The sequence below is a fragment of the Magnolia sinica genome, chromosome 13, assembly GCF_029962835.1.
Source record: "Magnolia sinica isolate HGM2019 chromosome 13, MsV1, whole genome shotgun sequence".
NCBI classification, from domain to species: Eukaryota; Viridiplantae; Streptophyta; class Magnoliopsida; order Magnoliales; family Magnoliaceae; genus Magnolia; species Magnolia sinica.
The window spans coordinates 1,169,767-1,186,797 of NC_080585.1; the positions used below are offsets into that span (position 1 = coordinate 1,169,767).

At 41.0% G+C, this 17,031-nt stretch overlaps 2 protein-coding genes and 1 long non-coding RNA gene across 3 annotated transcripts; all 3 read right to left on the reverse strand.

Moving 5' to 3' along the window:
* Window positions 1-1,601: 1,601 nt before the first annotated feature.
* Window positions 1,602-2,408, reverse strand: LOC131223949 (vacuolar iron transporter homolog 2-like). Its single transcript, XM_058219547.1, has one exon. It carries the CDS (start codon window positions 2,406-2,408, stop codon window positions 1,602-1,604), a length of 807 nt encoding a protein of 268 aa, XP_058075530.1.
* Window positions 2,409-8,470: 6,062 nt separating this feature from the next.
* LOC131222330 (uncharacterized) lies at window positions 8,471-11,461 on the reverse strand. The gene is made up of 2 exons (XR_009159999.1): window positions 9,176-11,461; window positions 8,471-8,990 (listed from the first exon to the last, which is right to left on the reverse strand). It is a non-coding gene; the product is annotated as an uncharacterized LOC131222330 (long non-coding RNA).
* Window positions 11,462-11,616: 155 nt separating this feature from the next.
* Window positions 11,617-12,375, reverse strand: LOC131222331 (calvin cycle protein CP12-3, chloroplastic). Its single transcript, XM_058217356.1, has one exon. It carries the CDS (start codon window positions 12,289-12,291, stop codon window positions 11,887-11,889), a length of 405 nt encoding a protein of 134 aa, XP_058073339.1. The 5' UTR covers window positions 12,292-12,375; the 3' UTR covers window positions 11,617-11,886.
* Between the last annotated feature and the right edge of the window lie 4,656 nt (window positions 12,376-17,031).

Sequence of the window (17,031 nt, forward strand, 5' to 3'; positions counted from 1 at the left end):
ACATATATAATTAAGGTATATTATATATGTCCAAAATAACCTATAATCATCAGATATACAACTGAAATTAATCCCATCACATCCACACAGCGAGTGAATTAGAGCGCAAGTTTGCTTTCAAAAGCACACACCCACATGTCACACTTAATTTTTTGGTCCATTTAAAATCCTTTGGGGTAATTTTGCTTATATCTAAACAACTTACACTTGAAACTCATTTCCTGTAACTCGTATTTCCGTAGTAATTGGTTTAAAACTTAAAATCATCCTAACAATCCTTAGGTTTTAAAACAATGGTCCATCTTACCCGTTATCAGCCAGCGGGGCCTATATCACATTTGGAAGCAATTTCTTCACAAGAGCTTTCCCAAGCGCTCACGCGTGCCATAAAGCTAGTGTACATGCCACACATATGCTTGCATGGCACATAGGTGCGATATTTAATCTGGTCGGACATTTTAGATATTTTTGGGCCCAAAGAATCAAATCTAGCCCAGTAATCATGTGGGCCCCAATATTGGAAACCGGTGGATGGAATAAAAAACTTCAGCCAAGTTTTTCATAGCCGTACATTATTTTGCAAAATAAGGCACACATGACAAGTGGATCAACCTGATTCCACAACCAGGGCATCAACATAGTGATTCCATTATGATGGACGGATTGGATATCGGACCTATCGCGTGCCATGCTGGCAGATGTTTGACATGTCCATGAGATTTATTGCACATGCATCCAGGCTTAGCAAAGCTCTTTTTTACAATTCGGACAGGTTACAAGCAGTGTTCAAAATATCGGTATCACGTTACATATTACATCCTTGGGATACGGATACGTATCAGTTATCGCATGAGATATATCAGTTGTATTGCGTAATGTATCGTTATTGTTACAAACATGGGGAAGCATTGGAAATTGGTCAAATGTTTCAATGAAATTTTAGTAGTTATTAAAAAAGACATCAATACACACTTACAAATCAAATCATTACAAAAATAAAATAAAAAATAAGTGCACGTAATAGGTTTTCTTTGTATGGAATTCTAATCTATGCGTTGTCTAATTGAATTAAAGCAAGTATATTCAAAGTCTATTAATGTAATTTATAAATGTAAAAAGATAGGTGAAAACACAAACAATACATTCAAAAGTAAAAGAGAAATCCCTATATTAGGTTACATATATATTCAATTTTGATTTTTTTTTAATTTTCTGCAACTCGGATTTTCTCCTCCAATTCTTAAATCGAAGCTCTCAATTCATGATTTTTCATGCAAAACATAAAAAATTATGAATTTTTAACAATTTAACACTTATTTAACATGATTTATAATTTTTTAAAAAATGATAAAAAAAGAATGCTCACCGAATCAAACATGTAGGATGAATCTCACTACTTGTATGTTTCGTATGGCACAAGTGAAATACAACATATATCATAAAATATATCAGCCAATATAATCGATATTTAAAACACTGGTTGCATTGCAAAGTTTATAACATATTCGGATATTTCCCCGGTACAAATACTTTCGGTCGTATTGCTCATAAAAGATACGGCTATCTCAGCCCATGGAAATGCACGGTAGGATTATTAGCCATCATATATCATCGAACCGCTTCATCAATCCGTAGGCGATCCCCATAGATATACACCCTCCGATCAGCACTCTTATCGCCGAGACCAGTATGGGGGACCCACCAAGGTAGGCCCCGACTCCCCCGAAGAGCGCCAGAGAGATAGACGCTACAACAGCGATCATCACGGCCCTGATCTTGCTGTTCCTCAGTAGCAAGGCCGTCGCAAGTGGCACGAGCGACCCCATCACGAACGACAGACTCGACGCCACGGCAGCCATGAACGGATTCGGCAGAATCTCACCTTCATCGTCATCAACCTTCGCTTCTTTTTTCTCGGCATTCACATCCTCTGGGATCCCCCTCAGCATCGGCGACCGCTCGTAAGACGTCAGGGCAGGCGTCCCAGCCGGAGACGGGCTCTCCGGCAGCTCTCTCGGTGCACCACTGCAGCTCATTTCTTGTGTAACAGAAGGCAGCGACCCAGATTTCTCGCTCTTGAAATTCCGCCTGCGGCCTGCCTTCTCGATATCTCTCTGCATCGACACCGACACAAATTCCCCAACCGCCATGCTGCAGGAGCCAGCAACGGTACCAGCGAAGCCGGAGAGGATCATAGACCAATGGTCATCTTTAGCCGCCCCCACGCCGATCATCAAAGCGGTTGTGGAAAGCAACCCATCGCTGGCTCCAAGGATAGCGGCGCGGAGCCACTGGGCTCGCTGCACGTTCTCGGCTCTCTGTACCTGCTGATTCTTCTCGTCGGCTTCGGGCGGTGGCAACGAGAGCTTGTGCTCGGCACATGCTGGTGGGGAAGATGGGGTTGTCATTAAAAAAAGTGGGGGTGGGAGTGTGGCTTTCTGGTGTCGAGCACGCTCCAGGCGCGTGTGTGTATATATATAAAAAGAAGAGATGAATGTCAAAGGTGGTGTGGGAATTCTTAGGAAGTATCAGGTCGGCATCTAAGGGGAATTATCTCTAACCCCATGTTAGAGGAATCCTCCTATGTAATTCTAAGCTTTGTGAGGCCCACCACAATGTCCATGTGTCATCCATTCTGTCCATCTGTTTCTTCAGCTCATGATGGTTATCGATCCAAAAATCAGGCAGACCCAGGACTCAGGTGGGCCACTCCACAAGAAAGAGTGACGATTGAATGCCATGAAAACTTTCTGGCCCACAGAAGTTTTGGATCGAGCTGATATTTTTGTTTTTTATTTATCTCTAACAGGTTAGAGGAATCCCATGTAACTCTAAGTTATGTGAGGCCCACCATGATATCCATGTGCCATCTACTCAGTACATTGGTTTCCTCAGCTCATTATGGATCTTGGACCCAAAAATTAGATAGACCCAAAACTTAGGTGGGCCACACCACAAGAAAGAGTAAGAGTTGAATGCTCGCATTACAACTCACCATCGAAAACTTTCGGACCCACACGGAAGTTTTGGATCTAGCTGATATTTTTGTTTTCCATTAAAGAATTAATTACCTCGTGAACGGATTGGATTTCATGCACACACCACGGTGGGGTCCAGGAATGTTTTGCTGGTGGCCGTCTAATCCTTGCTGTTTCACATATTGTGGCTCTCTTGAGTATAGGATCTACCTAATTTTTGGGCACCCGTTCTAACATGTGCTGAAAAAAATGATAGACGGAGTGGATGTCATCGCAGTGGGCCCCACAGGGCTAAGGGTTACAGTGGATTCCGTTACCCGAAGGTTACGCGTTTGGCATTTCATGCATAGGTGTTTACGTGAAAAGAGATAGAGAGACGATGGGACCTAAGAGAGTTGAATTTTCTTATGTGATTGAGTGTGAAAGGTTTGTACTCTTCGGTTTTTGTTGGGCTGGCATTTGCATGCGGAGTTCCGCAGGGGCAGGTGTTGTTGCCTGCACCATCAGGGAGCGGATTAGGTGCGGCCCTTACGTGGGGCCGACCTTGATGTATTTATTCTATATCCACGCCGTCCATCCGTTTTGGCAGATCATTTTATATAAAGGGCTAAAAAAATGAAACAGATCGAGATCTTAAGTGGACCATATCATTAGAAAATAGTGGTGATTGATCATTAAATACATACTGTGGGATGCGAAAGTTTTGTAAGAAGATGATACTGGTTTCTTTCCTTCATCCAGGTTCGTGTGACCCTATCAACAGGTTGGATGGAAAATAAACATTAGAAAACATTACGATGGGCCGTAGGAATTTTTTAATGGTGGGGCATTCAATTACCACTATTTTCTATAAGTATGGTCCACCTAGGATTATGAACTGTTTAATTTTTGGGGTCATGACTTAAAATGATCTGGAAAAACGGATGAACACTGTGGATATAAATACATACATCAAAGTGGGCTCCATGGTAAGTGTCCCACTGTCTTGGGTGAGGCCGGGAAGCATTTAACCCGCTCCCGCTCAATCCTAACATAGGTGTACACGCCAGAAAGAAATCGACAAAATGGGTGTCGCGGGAAGTTCCAAGGCTAAAAGCTATCGTGTAGGGCTGAAAGTCGGGCGGGTTCAACCGGGCCTCCATATCGGATTGGGCTATTCGAGGCTATATAAACACCAACCTGAAAAAACTTGGGTCAGCCCGGGTTGAGGTCTTAGGTTGCCCGACCCAATTCAAACTCAAGTAATATAAATTATAATTGCACAGGAAACTCCAGTGCATTCAGTTCTCATTGGTCCGCGTCATTTCTGGTGACTCAAGCTAACAATATATGTTATATGTGAATTCAAACCGAGCTGCATTAAGGACAACTTTGGCATCAATGAGCGAGGCCTCAGATTGATGAGTATGCGATCTAAGGTGAGTGTCTGACCTGAGGGCTTCAGCGAAGCTACGAAACTAACCCGAGACTTGGAAGGAGTCATCGCACATCCTACAAGCAAGATCTCGGAGCAATAACATTGTCTCTAACCTGATTATGTTGACTCGGAATGCAAAAGAGTGTTATCTACCCGTCCACTGTTTTCCCCGAGCCGAGCCCCTCTACTTGTTCATTTGTGGGCTCGAATTGTGGAGCAAGGTCTGAGCCATGAGGTCAGCTCGGATGGGAACTCAGTCGGCAACATCATTAATGCACAACCCCAGTAATGCATGACTAGAATAATGTCCAACGCACGATCTCCGGGTAACTGCCAATGACCACACACACGAAGCTCTCGCGTAGTGGCGAAGACCGTGCAGAGATTATCGGGCACGTTCAGTGCGACCCTCAAGTATAAATACAGATCATTTCTACAGAAACAGGTACACAAGATCTCGCACCCTCATTCTACTCTACTCAACTTGGACCCAATTTTCCTATCCTGACTTTGGCATCGGAGGGTCCCCTGCTTGAGCCAGGGTCTCCTTTGTCTGCTGTTCTGTGCAAAACCAGGGTTCGCTCTGAGCACTCAAGGCTCGGTGGAGGGTGACCCAAATTTTGACATCACCAGTATACATAATACATACATCAAGATGGGCCCCACGGTAATCCATGAAACTTGGGTCTCACCTATCCAACATAGCAGGCACTCACGCCCCTGCGTGTGACACACACCACCAACCTCCCATGGTGTGTTAATGTCACCAAGTTTCTGTAGACCCCACAATCATATATGTGTTATATTCACACCTTCTGTCCATTTTAGGATATCATTTCCAAGCACGGGCCAAAACTTAGGCAGATTCAAATCTCAACAGACCACATCACAGAAAGCAGTGGAGATTGAACAGAAATTTTGGATCAATCTAATGTTTGTTTTTCTCTTCATGAAAGGTTTTAACTGTAGAAATCATTGTTCCCACTGCTTTATGTAGTGTGGTATACTTAATCTCTAGATCTGTCTCATTTTTTAGCTCATAAAATAAAATGATCACACCAAATGAATGGACGGTGTCCATACATCATGGTGGGGCCCACAGACCTCCACCAAAATCTGGACAGGCGGGGGAGGTGAAATCGGATTGCGTACTGACTACTGAGTAAACTCAGTTGGCCCCACCTTAAATGTTTGTGGTCTATCCACGCCCTCCATCCGTTTTTCCATCTAATTTAAGGGGTTGAGCTCAAAATTAAAGCATATCCAAAGATCAAGTGAATCATACAACTGTAAACAGGGGGATAATGATTTCCACCGTTGATATTTCTAGCCCTACAGTGATGTTTATTTGTCATCCATCCTGTTCATAAGATCTTACGGACATGGATGAAGGGAAAACATCAATATAAGCTTGATCTAGAACTTCTATGGCCCCCAAGAATTTTTCAACTGTATATGTTCAATTCAACTGTTTCCTGTGGTATCTGTAAAATGGATGGACGGAGCGGATAAACTACATAAATCATGGTGGACCTCACAGAGTTGCTTACTACGCAATCCGCTTCCGGGGGCAGTAGCCGCAGTACTCAATCGGCGTCCTGTGTGTCCCTTATCCTTGTGAGACAGGCGCACCGCCCAATGAACGGTCACACGGCATGCACGCAGGCTCGGACTCGGCAGCTGGTCGGTGCTGTAGGCCCACCAATGTAACTCTTATCCACTCCGTCCATCCATTTTTCCAGCTCATTTTAGGGCAGGAGCCTAAAAATGAGGCACATTTAAGTCTCATGTGGACTACACCACAGGAAACGGTGGACCTGTTGTTTAGGTAAGACCTGATGAAGGGAAAACACAAGTATCAGCTTGATCCTAAACTTTTGGGGCCCCAAGAACTTTTTAATGGTTTGCATTCAATCACTACTCTTTCATATGGTGTGGTCCATATGAGATTTGGATCAGCCTCATTTTTGGGATCATGCCCTAAAATGAGCACTGAAAATGGATGGACAGCATCGATAAAACACATACATCGTGGTGGGGCTCATAGCTTTTCCAGCATTGAGCAGTAGAGATAAGGAGGTCACTACCAAATCGGAATCGGCTCAAGTAGAGCCCCGCGGAGCTTTGGGAAAAATTCCATGATTTGTCTCTTGTTGTGGCTTTAGAACGGGCAGCAAAGCATTTTTTAGACAATTGCCTAAATGGCTTAAGATGCAGTACGTGCTTCAATGGGTATAACTTTTCACTTCAATCTCCTATTATTACCCATAATATATGGTTTAAAACGTCTATACGGGATAACTACTCTAATAGACAATTGCCTTCAACTGATTTTGCAGTTGTTCTCTCTTTTTCTTTTTCTTTTTTACATGTTTTAAGACTTCCAGCATTATTGTTTATATCAATATATTTATTTTTGGATTTTAATATTAAGATCCATACAATTTTAACTATTTTTAGAAAAGAAAATTATTTTAATAAAAATTGTACCATTTGGTTTCAATAAGGTTTTGGGCATGCATTGCCTATTTAAAGGCATCATATGTTGAGAACTACGGAACTAAATTCCGAATTTGAATAACACAAATGAAAGATAAATGCTAACAAAGCAATCACAAAACATATACAAATTTACATCAATTGAACATACTCAAAAATGTCCAAAGAGTTATATTATTTTTTTTGAATTTTCCCGATCAATCAAACCTAAATAGTCAATCGATCGAAATTACCAAAAACTGTCTAGTGAACCAACTTATATATTCAGGATATTATTGATCAATTCAACCAGATAGTTGATTGATCGAAATGCCCTTTTCCAGCATAGATTCAAGACACCAACTTCAACATGATATGTATTTTGTAAAATTTATCTATTCCTAGTTCATGTTTTAAAGATTTTTCTTTCCTGTGCATTCATGGGAACTTGCTTAGGAAGATCTCTTCCCATGTCTCTGCGAATGCTATGCTATGTTCCTATCTTCTTCTTTTTTTCTTTTTTCTTTTTTTTCTTTTTTATTTTTTTATTTTGCCAGAAAGCCTAACATCTAGGGGCACATCTGATGATTGACGTGGCTTTTAAAATAAAAAGGTCTATGCCCTCTCTTGACTAATTGCAGGGGTAAAATTGGCTGAATGCTACTCAGTCCCAATGCCCTGCACGCCCCACCGGACTAATTCAAACTGGGGAAAGGTTCCCATTACAGTAGTCTATTTTGAAAACTGTAAATTACGCTTTGTGAAGGGATCATGTCCTGAAAATCACAATGATTAAGCAATCCTAACCATCAATTGAACGGGTAAAGTAAAATAGCAGTTCCAAAGTTCCAAAATCAGGATGGAAACCATGAACTGCTCACTGCAAGGATCCACAATCATGCTTAACACTGCCCCATGCAAGTGGTGAACAAAGATGGTAACCACAAAAAATGTGATTCAACACTCAGGTGGGCCTATCCTAAAAGGTTATACTTTTTTTTTTTAACACCAAAAAGTTGTAACTAAAAATTCCAAGTTCATGGGGTAAGGCCCACCTGATTTTTGAAATACTGTTGATTCTTTGGTATTTCTTTCATTGCCTCATCAGATGATAGGATTAGATGGCATGTAAACACCACTGTTGGCCCCATAGAATGGTGGGCGTTCCATCCCGATTGTTTCCTATGTTTTGGTCCACCTGAGTTTTGGATTATCATTATTTTTTTGGGTCCAGAAAGACAGTTTGGGAGTGTGGAAGAATGAGCCGAGGCAATGTTTTTGAGAGCTCTGTGGTTGTTCACATAAAAGCTCTCTGGTCCAATTATTATCACTAAAGAGAGAACTGGTTGAATGTCATCTCATGGGTTCAGAAAAACCAAGATAGACGGTGGAAATTCACCTTCACATTTTATCATGTTTGTCATCTTGATTTAAGCTAAACTTGTGATCTGCTCATGTTGGAAGAGGCAAATGCCATGGCGGATGCTTCAGCTAAGGGAGAAGATCATAAGTCCTCCATTTGCATTGAAAACTCTCCTTTGTGTTCCTGTATCCATTTATTCTTCTTTAATAAAAATTGTTATCTTTACAATAAGAATAAAAAATTGAACAGCAATAACTTTATTAAAGAAAGGCCGCAGCCTAAAGAATTACAAAAGACAAAAGAAAAAGAATAATTACAGATCCATCTAGCTGTCAGGGAAGAAGCGAATAGCCTTTGATGCAATCACCCATTCCACAACATGCAATTTAACCCTATTAAAAACCTCCAATACTTGCCCTTTACAATTTTTGAAACATCTATTATTCCTTTCTAACCAAAGAAACCAAATTCCGGCTAATATATAGAGATGCCAAACTTTCTTCCCGACTTTACCTATACCACCACCATGCCAAACCAAAAAAATAAAAAAAAATAAAAATTGATCAATGGACCTCAGCAAAACCCATACAATTCCAAGCTATCCAAAACCCCCTGTGCAAATGAACAGTGAATAAAGAGATGATCCTCCGATTCCTTATCTTGGCAGCACCATGAGCATACATTTGGTAGAATTATATTCCTCATCTTGTTATCTTTATAAAAATAAATGACAATAAAAGAGAGAGAAGCAAGCCTACATCATCGGATAGACCATATCTTATAAAACAAATCAACAACTACAGTACATTGACAAATGAGTCAAATTCATGAGAAAATGTTTAAGAGAAGAATGGCCTTAGGGCCATATGGTAATACCAGTAGAAGTCTGGAAGTGCATGAGGGAAGATTGGCTTATCTCAGTTGACTAAGTTATTCAACAGGATTGTAAAAACGAAGAAAACGCCAGCCGGATGGAGTATGACTATTGAGGTACCTATTTACAAGTCGAGTTTACAATAGCTACCAGAGGGGTTGAACTTACAAGTCATATCGTGAAAATTTGAGAGACTGATTGAGCAAAAACCAAGGCATCAAATGAATGTATAAGAAAATCAATTCAGATTTGTGCCAGTGAGGTCAACCATTAAGGCTATTTTCTCGATAGTTGGTAGAGAAGTTATGTGCAAGGAAATCTCCACATGGTCCTTATTGACTTGAGGAAGCATAGAATAGGATAAAACTGGTGGATTTTAGGAAAGTAAGGAGTCTCAAAAGGATAAATTGTTATGAGAGAGAGAGGTAACTAATTTGAGACCACTAACAAGAGAAATGTGAGTTTTCAATTACAGTAGAACTATGCAGTGGTTATGGATGAGTTACATAGACATGAGATCTCATGGTGTATGTTATTTGCAAATGACATAGTTCTGATAGATGAGACGAGGAAGTAATTGTAAAGGTAGTTTGATTGATGACACAGGGAAGGTGGTAAATGTAAAACTATGGAAGGATGCTTTAAAATCTAAAGGTGTTAAAATTCGCAGGACAAAAGCAATATACATGATATGCAATTCTAGTAACAATTGAGGGATTGGTTAAGATTGATGGTCAAGAAGTATCCCTAAATGACCACATCAATAATTCATGAGAACAGAGAGATTAAGGATGGTATTTAGAATTAGAGTTGGGTGGATGAAGTGGAACATGTTTCTAGAGAATTGCATTATCTCCACAAAACAATCAAATTGAGGGGGGGATTCTATAGGACAGCTAAACGATAAGCCACGCTCTTTGTGACCGAATGTTGGTGAACAAGGAACAACACATTCATAGAAAGGCTTTAGCTGAAATGAGGAAATTAAGCTATATGAATAATTGGACAAGGAATGATAAAATTAGAAATGAATACATTAACAGAAAATTAGAAATGAATACATTCAAGGGAACTTACCAATAGCCCCAATAGGTATAAGATGAGGGAAAGTGGACCTAGACAGTCTGGTCATGTGCATCGAAGGCCAAAAACTACACCAGTATCCAGGTCAAATGCTATAAATGTGCATAGTGCAAGGTACAAAGAGCGAAAGAACGCAGGCAGAGATAATAAGAAAACATTCAACGAGCTAGGGTCTAACTGATGATAAGAGTCCTAGGCAGAGTGGAACAGGATTTGTTACTTACACCTGCCTTGATTAATTGAGAGCAGCCTCGGATGATGATGTTGTTCCAAGTTATTTACATGCATGGCCTGCTTCCCAATCATACTTTTGAGCATGGATTGGTTACTGCCCCTGCCTGAACCGAGCTCCCTCCATCCCTAATGTGGCAGGATTTGATTGGACGGCGGCAAGCCACTACCGAAGAGGAGGCCCACGCAAAGCATAAATGAAAGTTGTTTTGTTGAGTACATACTTGACTGGGCCTCATCTCTAACAGAAGCCTGCCATCCAATCAAATCCCGCCATGTCAGGGGCAGAGAAAGTACAGTACAGGCAAGGCCAGTACCCAATCCGTGCCCCATACTTTCCAGATTCCTGATGTATGGAATCTAAACAGTCAGAGGATTCCTTAAAGAGCTGGGAGCCCTAATGCAGCAAGATTTGATTGGTCCAGCCACATGTGCCATCAGCCAAGTACGTACTCAACCCAACCACTTTCAAACATACTTTACATGGCCCAATCAAATCTCACCACATAAGCGCCTCACCCAATCTGCTCCCTAAAGAGCTGCCCAGAGCATGTAAGTCGCTCCTTGAAGCTGAATGCACTTTCATAGAGCACTCAAGAGAGTGCAATTAGCATTTCTCATACTCTCACTGCACTATAGCTGCCAGTGCTCGATTTTACACAAGGACTCTCCAAAAAGTGACAGTGTCCAGCAATAGCAATGTATTAACTTTTCCGGTCTGTGACCAGAAACTTCCATAAATTTACCACAAATATATCAAGCAAGAATGACCAAGGTATTCCGTAACAGTAATGGTGGCCATAATGGCCACCACTGTTACCTTTAAGATACAGTCATAACAGCAGTTACAGTCTTTTTTATTGAGAAAATAAAAAATAAAAAATAAAAAAACCGAAAAACCTGTATCTGTCCCATGACATCGAAAAAAAATTCCAAAAAACCTATATCTGCCACGTAACAGACCTTTACAGGGTGGCATAACAGGCCATTAATGGCAGTTACAGGTTATTTTTTCCATAACAGCTGTTTCGATCCCGTGACCTGAACTAGTAAAAAACTACCGAGTACAGAACATATAAGACTCGGCGACTCGAACGGTCACGAGTCGAGCCATGACTCGGCCAGGTCGGGGATTAATCAGCCCAACTCCCTCAAGTCGACTGCGACTTGTCCGAGTCTTCAATCCATCTGGTACACAACAACGGATAATCTTTATTATTAACTAATTAATCAAGCACAGAAGAACGAATATAATATTTAGTTGTCTACACGAGAAATCAATGGCCAAGATCTCTCCATCTTCCGTGGCCCATTTCAGGATTCCTACTAAACGTCTGGGGTAATAAGAAAACAGCCAACACACAGCAGCAGCACGCATAAACCAACGCGCAGATTTACAGCCCGTTAGGGAAAAAGAAAAAGAAAGAACCGGACCTTGGGGAGAATCAACGGCTGAGATGTATTAATCCTCGTAGATCCGACACTCGTCCGTCTCCGGATTCTCCTCGCAGAACGACTCCAGCGGATCTTTCTTCTCCATCTTCTTTCGAAGATCAGCTTTTGCACAGCTGACTTCCTCGACCTCGTCCCAAGCGACCTTGCACTCATCGGAGCCCTGGTTCCCTTCGCAGACCTCCTTCGCTTCCAGAATCTTCTTCTCTATCATCTCCGTCAGATGCTTCTCCCTCATCTGCGTCCCTTTGAATTTCGCGACGGCCATCGTCTTCAAAGGGGCCCTTTTCTTGCCGGTTGGAAGACGAACGGCTGGGATCTCAGAATAAAGAGCAGATCTTCGGGAAAAAGCAGACGAAAGCTTCGGATCTCCAGATAGAGACGAATGATGGTTTACGGACGTGAAAGACGCCATTAGAAAAGAGAGATGAGATGGAAGAAATCGACGATCTGAGAAAGGGATATGAAAATGGTGGCTTTTCCCAGCTGAAAGAGGAGTCGTCGGTGCGTTTTCCTCTTGCGTGTTTGATGTGGAGTTATTTGATACTCCGGCTGCGTATGATACTTGATACGCAGGCACTTACAAATTCTAAACGTAACATCCACTGACCCAAATCAAACTGGATAAATTGTGGAACTCACCCTCCTTAACCTGAATTGTGAAATCGAACGATCCTAACTTCTGATTCGGGAACACTTACTCCTTAAAGCAAGCCCGCTTGACTTTTCCATTTTTAACCGTCCAATAAATGCCCAGCAATCTAATATTTAGAATATCAAGCAAGTTTTCTTTCTTTTTCCTGAAATATCTAAACTGGTTTCCATAATTTGGACAGTTTATTTTGAATTAGTTTGCAATTCCTCGGTAATTTCCAACTGCCTGCGTCTCTTCCATCACACTCCGTTAAAATACCAAAGTATATCTCTTGTTTGATTGGGTTTGGACTTTGGATATAGCAATGAAAACAGCGTTTTCCTAACTTTGGTTAGAGTCTAACCTGGGTTGGGCTCTGGTTACAGAAGAAGCACATGATACGCAATCCCTCGTTTCACACGGTCTACCCAGGTTTTAAATTGCGACGGGAAGCAACTTCCAGAAGGCGTTTGACGCCTAGCTGCTTTTATGGCCAAACCTTGTTTTTTTCATGCGCTGAGATGGGCTTTCTAGCGGAAACGGATTGGCTACTCCCCCTGCCACCTGCCAATGGCTGCTGGTCGGTACTCTGTGGACCCCACCATGATGTATGTGTTTCATCCATGCCGTCCATCTATTTTTCTAGATCATTTTATTGCATGAGGGAAAAAAATGAGGTATATCCCAATCTCAGGTAGACCACGTTACAGAAAACAGTGTTGAATGAATTTAGACCATAAAAACTTTTTGGGGGCAATAAAAGTTTTGGATCAAGCTGATATTTGTTTTTTCCCTTCATCTGGGTCTGTATGACCTAATCAACATATTGGATGTCAAATAAAAGGTACAGTGTGCCTTGGGAGGATTTTAATGGTGGATATCCAATCGCTATTGTTATCGTATGGTGTGGTCGACCTGAGATTTATATTCTTATCATTTTCTATGTAGAATCGAAAATTATCTGTAAAAATGAATGATCGGAATGGATGAAGCACATATGGCATGGTGAGGCCCACAGAGCACCAACCACCAGCTCGGGGGAGTAGCCAATCCGTTCCCCTTTATAGCGGGGTAATATATTTACCAGCCACAATTAAAAGGTTAAGATTGTCCGATTAAAGAGATTTAAGATATCATCAAATCCATAAAGTGGCATACAAAACACCAACATTATGGATCGTTGAACCATGGGCCCACTTGTAGGAATTGAGAATCTTATATGATTTGCGAAAATGGACGTCATTTCTTTACCGTTTGTGAAGCGGGCAGCGATGAACGTTTGAACCTGTGTAATTGGCCATAGGACTGTCGTAAGGTTTAAAATGCTTCTCATTGAACCCTCTTTTATGAGTGCTGTAACCACTTTAAATTTTTGTGTATTAAAAATTTTAAAATAAATATTTGAAGATTTTATTTTTAAATAAAAAAATAAAAAATTCTTACTTAAAAGATAGGTTGGATCAATTTTTGAAGTAGTAATAATAATTTTTTTTACCAAATATCATAAAAAATTTCAAATTTAAAATAAGAGAGAATGTGCTCATCGTATCTTATTAACAGAAGTTTCTTTAAAATTACAGGTTTCTGCTTAACAAAAAAAATAGGAAGCTTGCAGAAAAATGGAGAGGAGATTCTAAGAAGGCTCGATTAGGGAAGTTCTAATCGTTAGATCTTTTTAATTTTTATTATGTCGTTAATTTCTTCTTGATATATACAATGGATGGTGTGGATCATCCACATAATCATTGTATAAGTATGTAGAGACAATTTTAATAAAATAATACTTTTATGATTTCAGATCTGATTAGTAATATTTTATAAATAAATTAAATAGATAGAATCTGATTATGTTAAGATAGATCTATATGGATCATATGATCCCTAAGGCCAAAATATATAAGGGCTCTAATTTTCAGATCAATGTAACCATCAGATGGGCCACAATTTTTAGATCAATCTGACCATCAGTTGGGCCACATTAGTCAGATCTAGAAGTGTTTAATAAATGAATATTAAATTTTTGTGCAAGTGTTGGTATCACTTGGCATAGAAGGTCGAAATGGGCCATTGGTGTATATGTGGTTAGATCCATACCATGTAAGAACTCTATTTAGTGGGCCTCACTGATCAACGGTTTGGATTATCATACAGTTGGACTGGATGATTGAGTAGACCAGAGGTATCCACTTCAGGTGATGCGCTGCGCAGTCTATCTGCGCAGCTCTGCGTACTAGGGCTGGAATGCTATAGCTGTCTTACGCAGACAGCAGTTTGAGTTGAACTAGGATGCTACAATTTGGAGCATGGGAGAGAGAGTTGTGATGGGTTTCAAACTCCCTCTCCACAGACTCTATAAAAGAGAGCTGGGTCCCCAATCCTACACCACATCAGAAATTCGAGTCCCATCTGCTGATTTGCAGAAAGGGTGTGAAGGAGAGGAAGATCCTAAGCTCTACAGATATTCTGGTATTCTTATCCGGCTTCCATGGCGGCGTCACAGCTAGGTAAGCTATCCGACCCCTGATCGCCATGTCCCTTGCACAGACAAATCCGTGGGCCATTCCGCATATAGTTTAAGTCCCACAGTTGGCATCAGAGCTTCTATGCAAAGGCATGGATGATCAGATTATCTATTTCACAATCAGATTCATCCTCTAGGGATTCTAATTCCAGATCTGATTTCGAATTCCCAAATCAGCTAAATTGGGATTTGGATTTTCGAATCCGATTAGGGATTTTCATCCTCAATACCATAATTAGGGGATTCGAATTCAAATCCCAAATCTAGACATTAATTAGGGATTATTCGAAACCCAAATCTAGTTAATTTGGGGATTTCAGTACTAAACCCCAAATCCAGAAATCCATATTATGGATTTCAGATTCGAATCTCAAATCCAAATTAGGGATTTCAATTCCCAAAACAGCTACGGGGAATTTCAGATCCCCAACCCATATTCCAGATTCTGATCAGGGATTTTCTGAACCCAGATCCCTAAATCCACTCGATTAGGGATTTCGGATTCTAATCCCCAAATCCAGGTGGTGATTAGGGATTTTGAAATCCCTGAATCAAGTAATCTGATTACGGATTCAGCATCCAGAACCAGCAGTTAGGAATTCTGAAATCCCGAGTTGAAGTTTTTCGATACCCTTACCAGCGGTTTGTGGAAGACAACCATGGATACTTGGATTATCTCACGGATGCTGTCTATAACCCTCGATTCAACTGGATCAAAACCCACCACCTCCATTCATGGCCGATAAATCCTGATGATTGCCACACCGTCTGCTAGCAACCATCATCATCGTGTTGACGAACTCCTCATACGGATTCGAGGAAGATTTCATGGTCGTCGGCGTCGGAGATGATGGAGGCGCAGAGATTTTCGTCTGGCTGGAGATTCATCTCAGGAAGGGAGATTTTTTTTCTCGCACTCTCCTTCGCTGCTGGCCTCAGTCGATCGAAGACGGCAGCTGCTCGGTCGTATACAGCAGCTATTAGGTCGAAAACAACCTTAATAGATTTCGGGTTTTTGGACCCGACTACATGCACTCGGGTCCGACCACAGTACCCGCAAACGGGACTTATTCCTACTCTCTTCTGGGCCTCTGGTAGTGGGCCCGGTATGCTGTGTTGATGGTGGGCCATGTTTTCCGTCTAGTACATTTAATGCCAAGTTTTGGACCGTTCAAATAACGTTCCATGTTTATTAGGTCTGAACTGTCTCATGAGCATATTAACTAACTCATGCACTGGGCATTTGTGAAAACCTTATATGCTAAGTATTAAGCATTAAGACTAATCTGTTCGTATTATGAACACATGTGCAAGAACCTACCCATCTAATTATATATATATAACTCCATGCTATTCAGGGAGTGATTCAGTCATGCTCATTAGACACGTTCTGATCATACAGAATTCAGATTCAGCCCTATCGTTGGCCCATCACCCATCCTTGGGAGTTGATATGGACCATTGGAATATATGGTGTGAAACCTTTCAGTTTGTTTCACATTAAGGTTACCATTTTTCCAATGATCAATACCAACCATCTTGTGGGCCGTATCAGATTGATTAAGATATAATCCATTGAAAGGCAGGATTATAATTGTTATCCTAAGTCTGTATTAGTAATATTGGATTCGGTTGTGTTAGCCACCACAGTGACCTCAATCAATGAAAATTCTACAAGTACAGATTTGTAAAATTGGGATAAGGAGGATAACATACAGTTGCGTTCACATTTTCATGCTTATGGTAACGAAAACGTAGACGATTATCATTTACAGACACGTAAACGGGTGAAGTAAATGGTGCTAATGATGTAAAGCTGAAAGACTCATCTCACTCATAGGTGTTGAGTGTCTCAGATTTACATGACTGACATCACTTAGCTTCATGTTCAGGAGAATCACTAGCATATTATTATTACCACCCACAGGAGGAATGATGATGATGTAACAGATTCTCACCAGGATGAGATGGTTGGGCCCATCGTCATCCTGGATGATTCA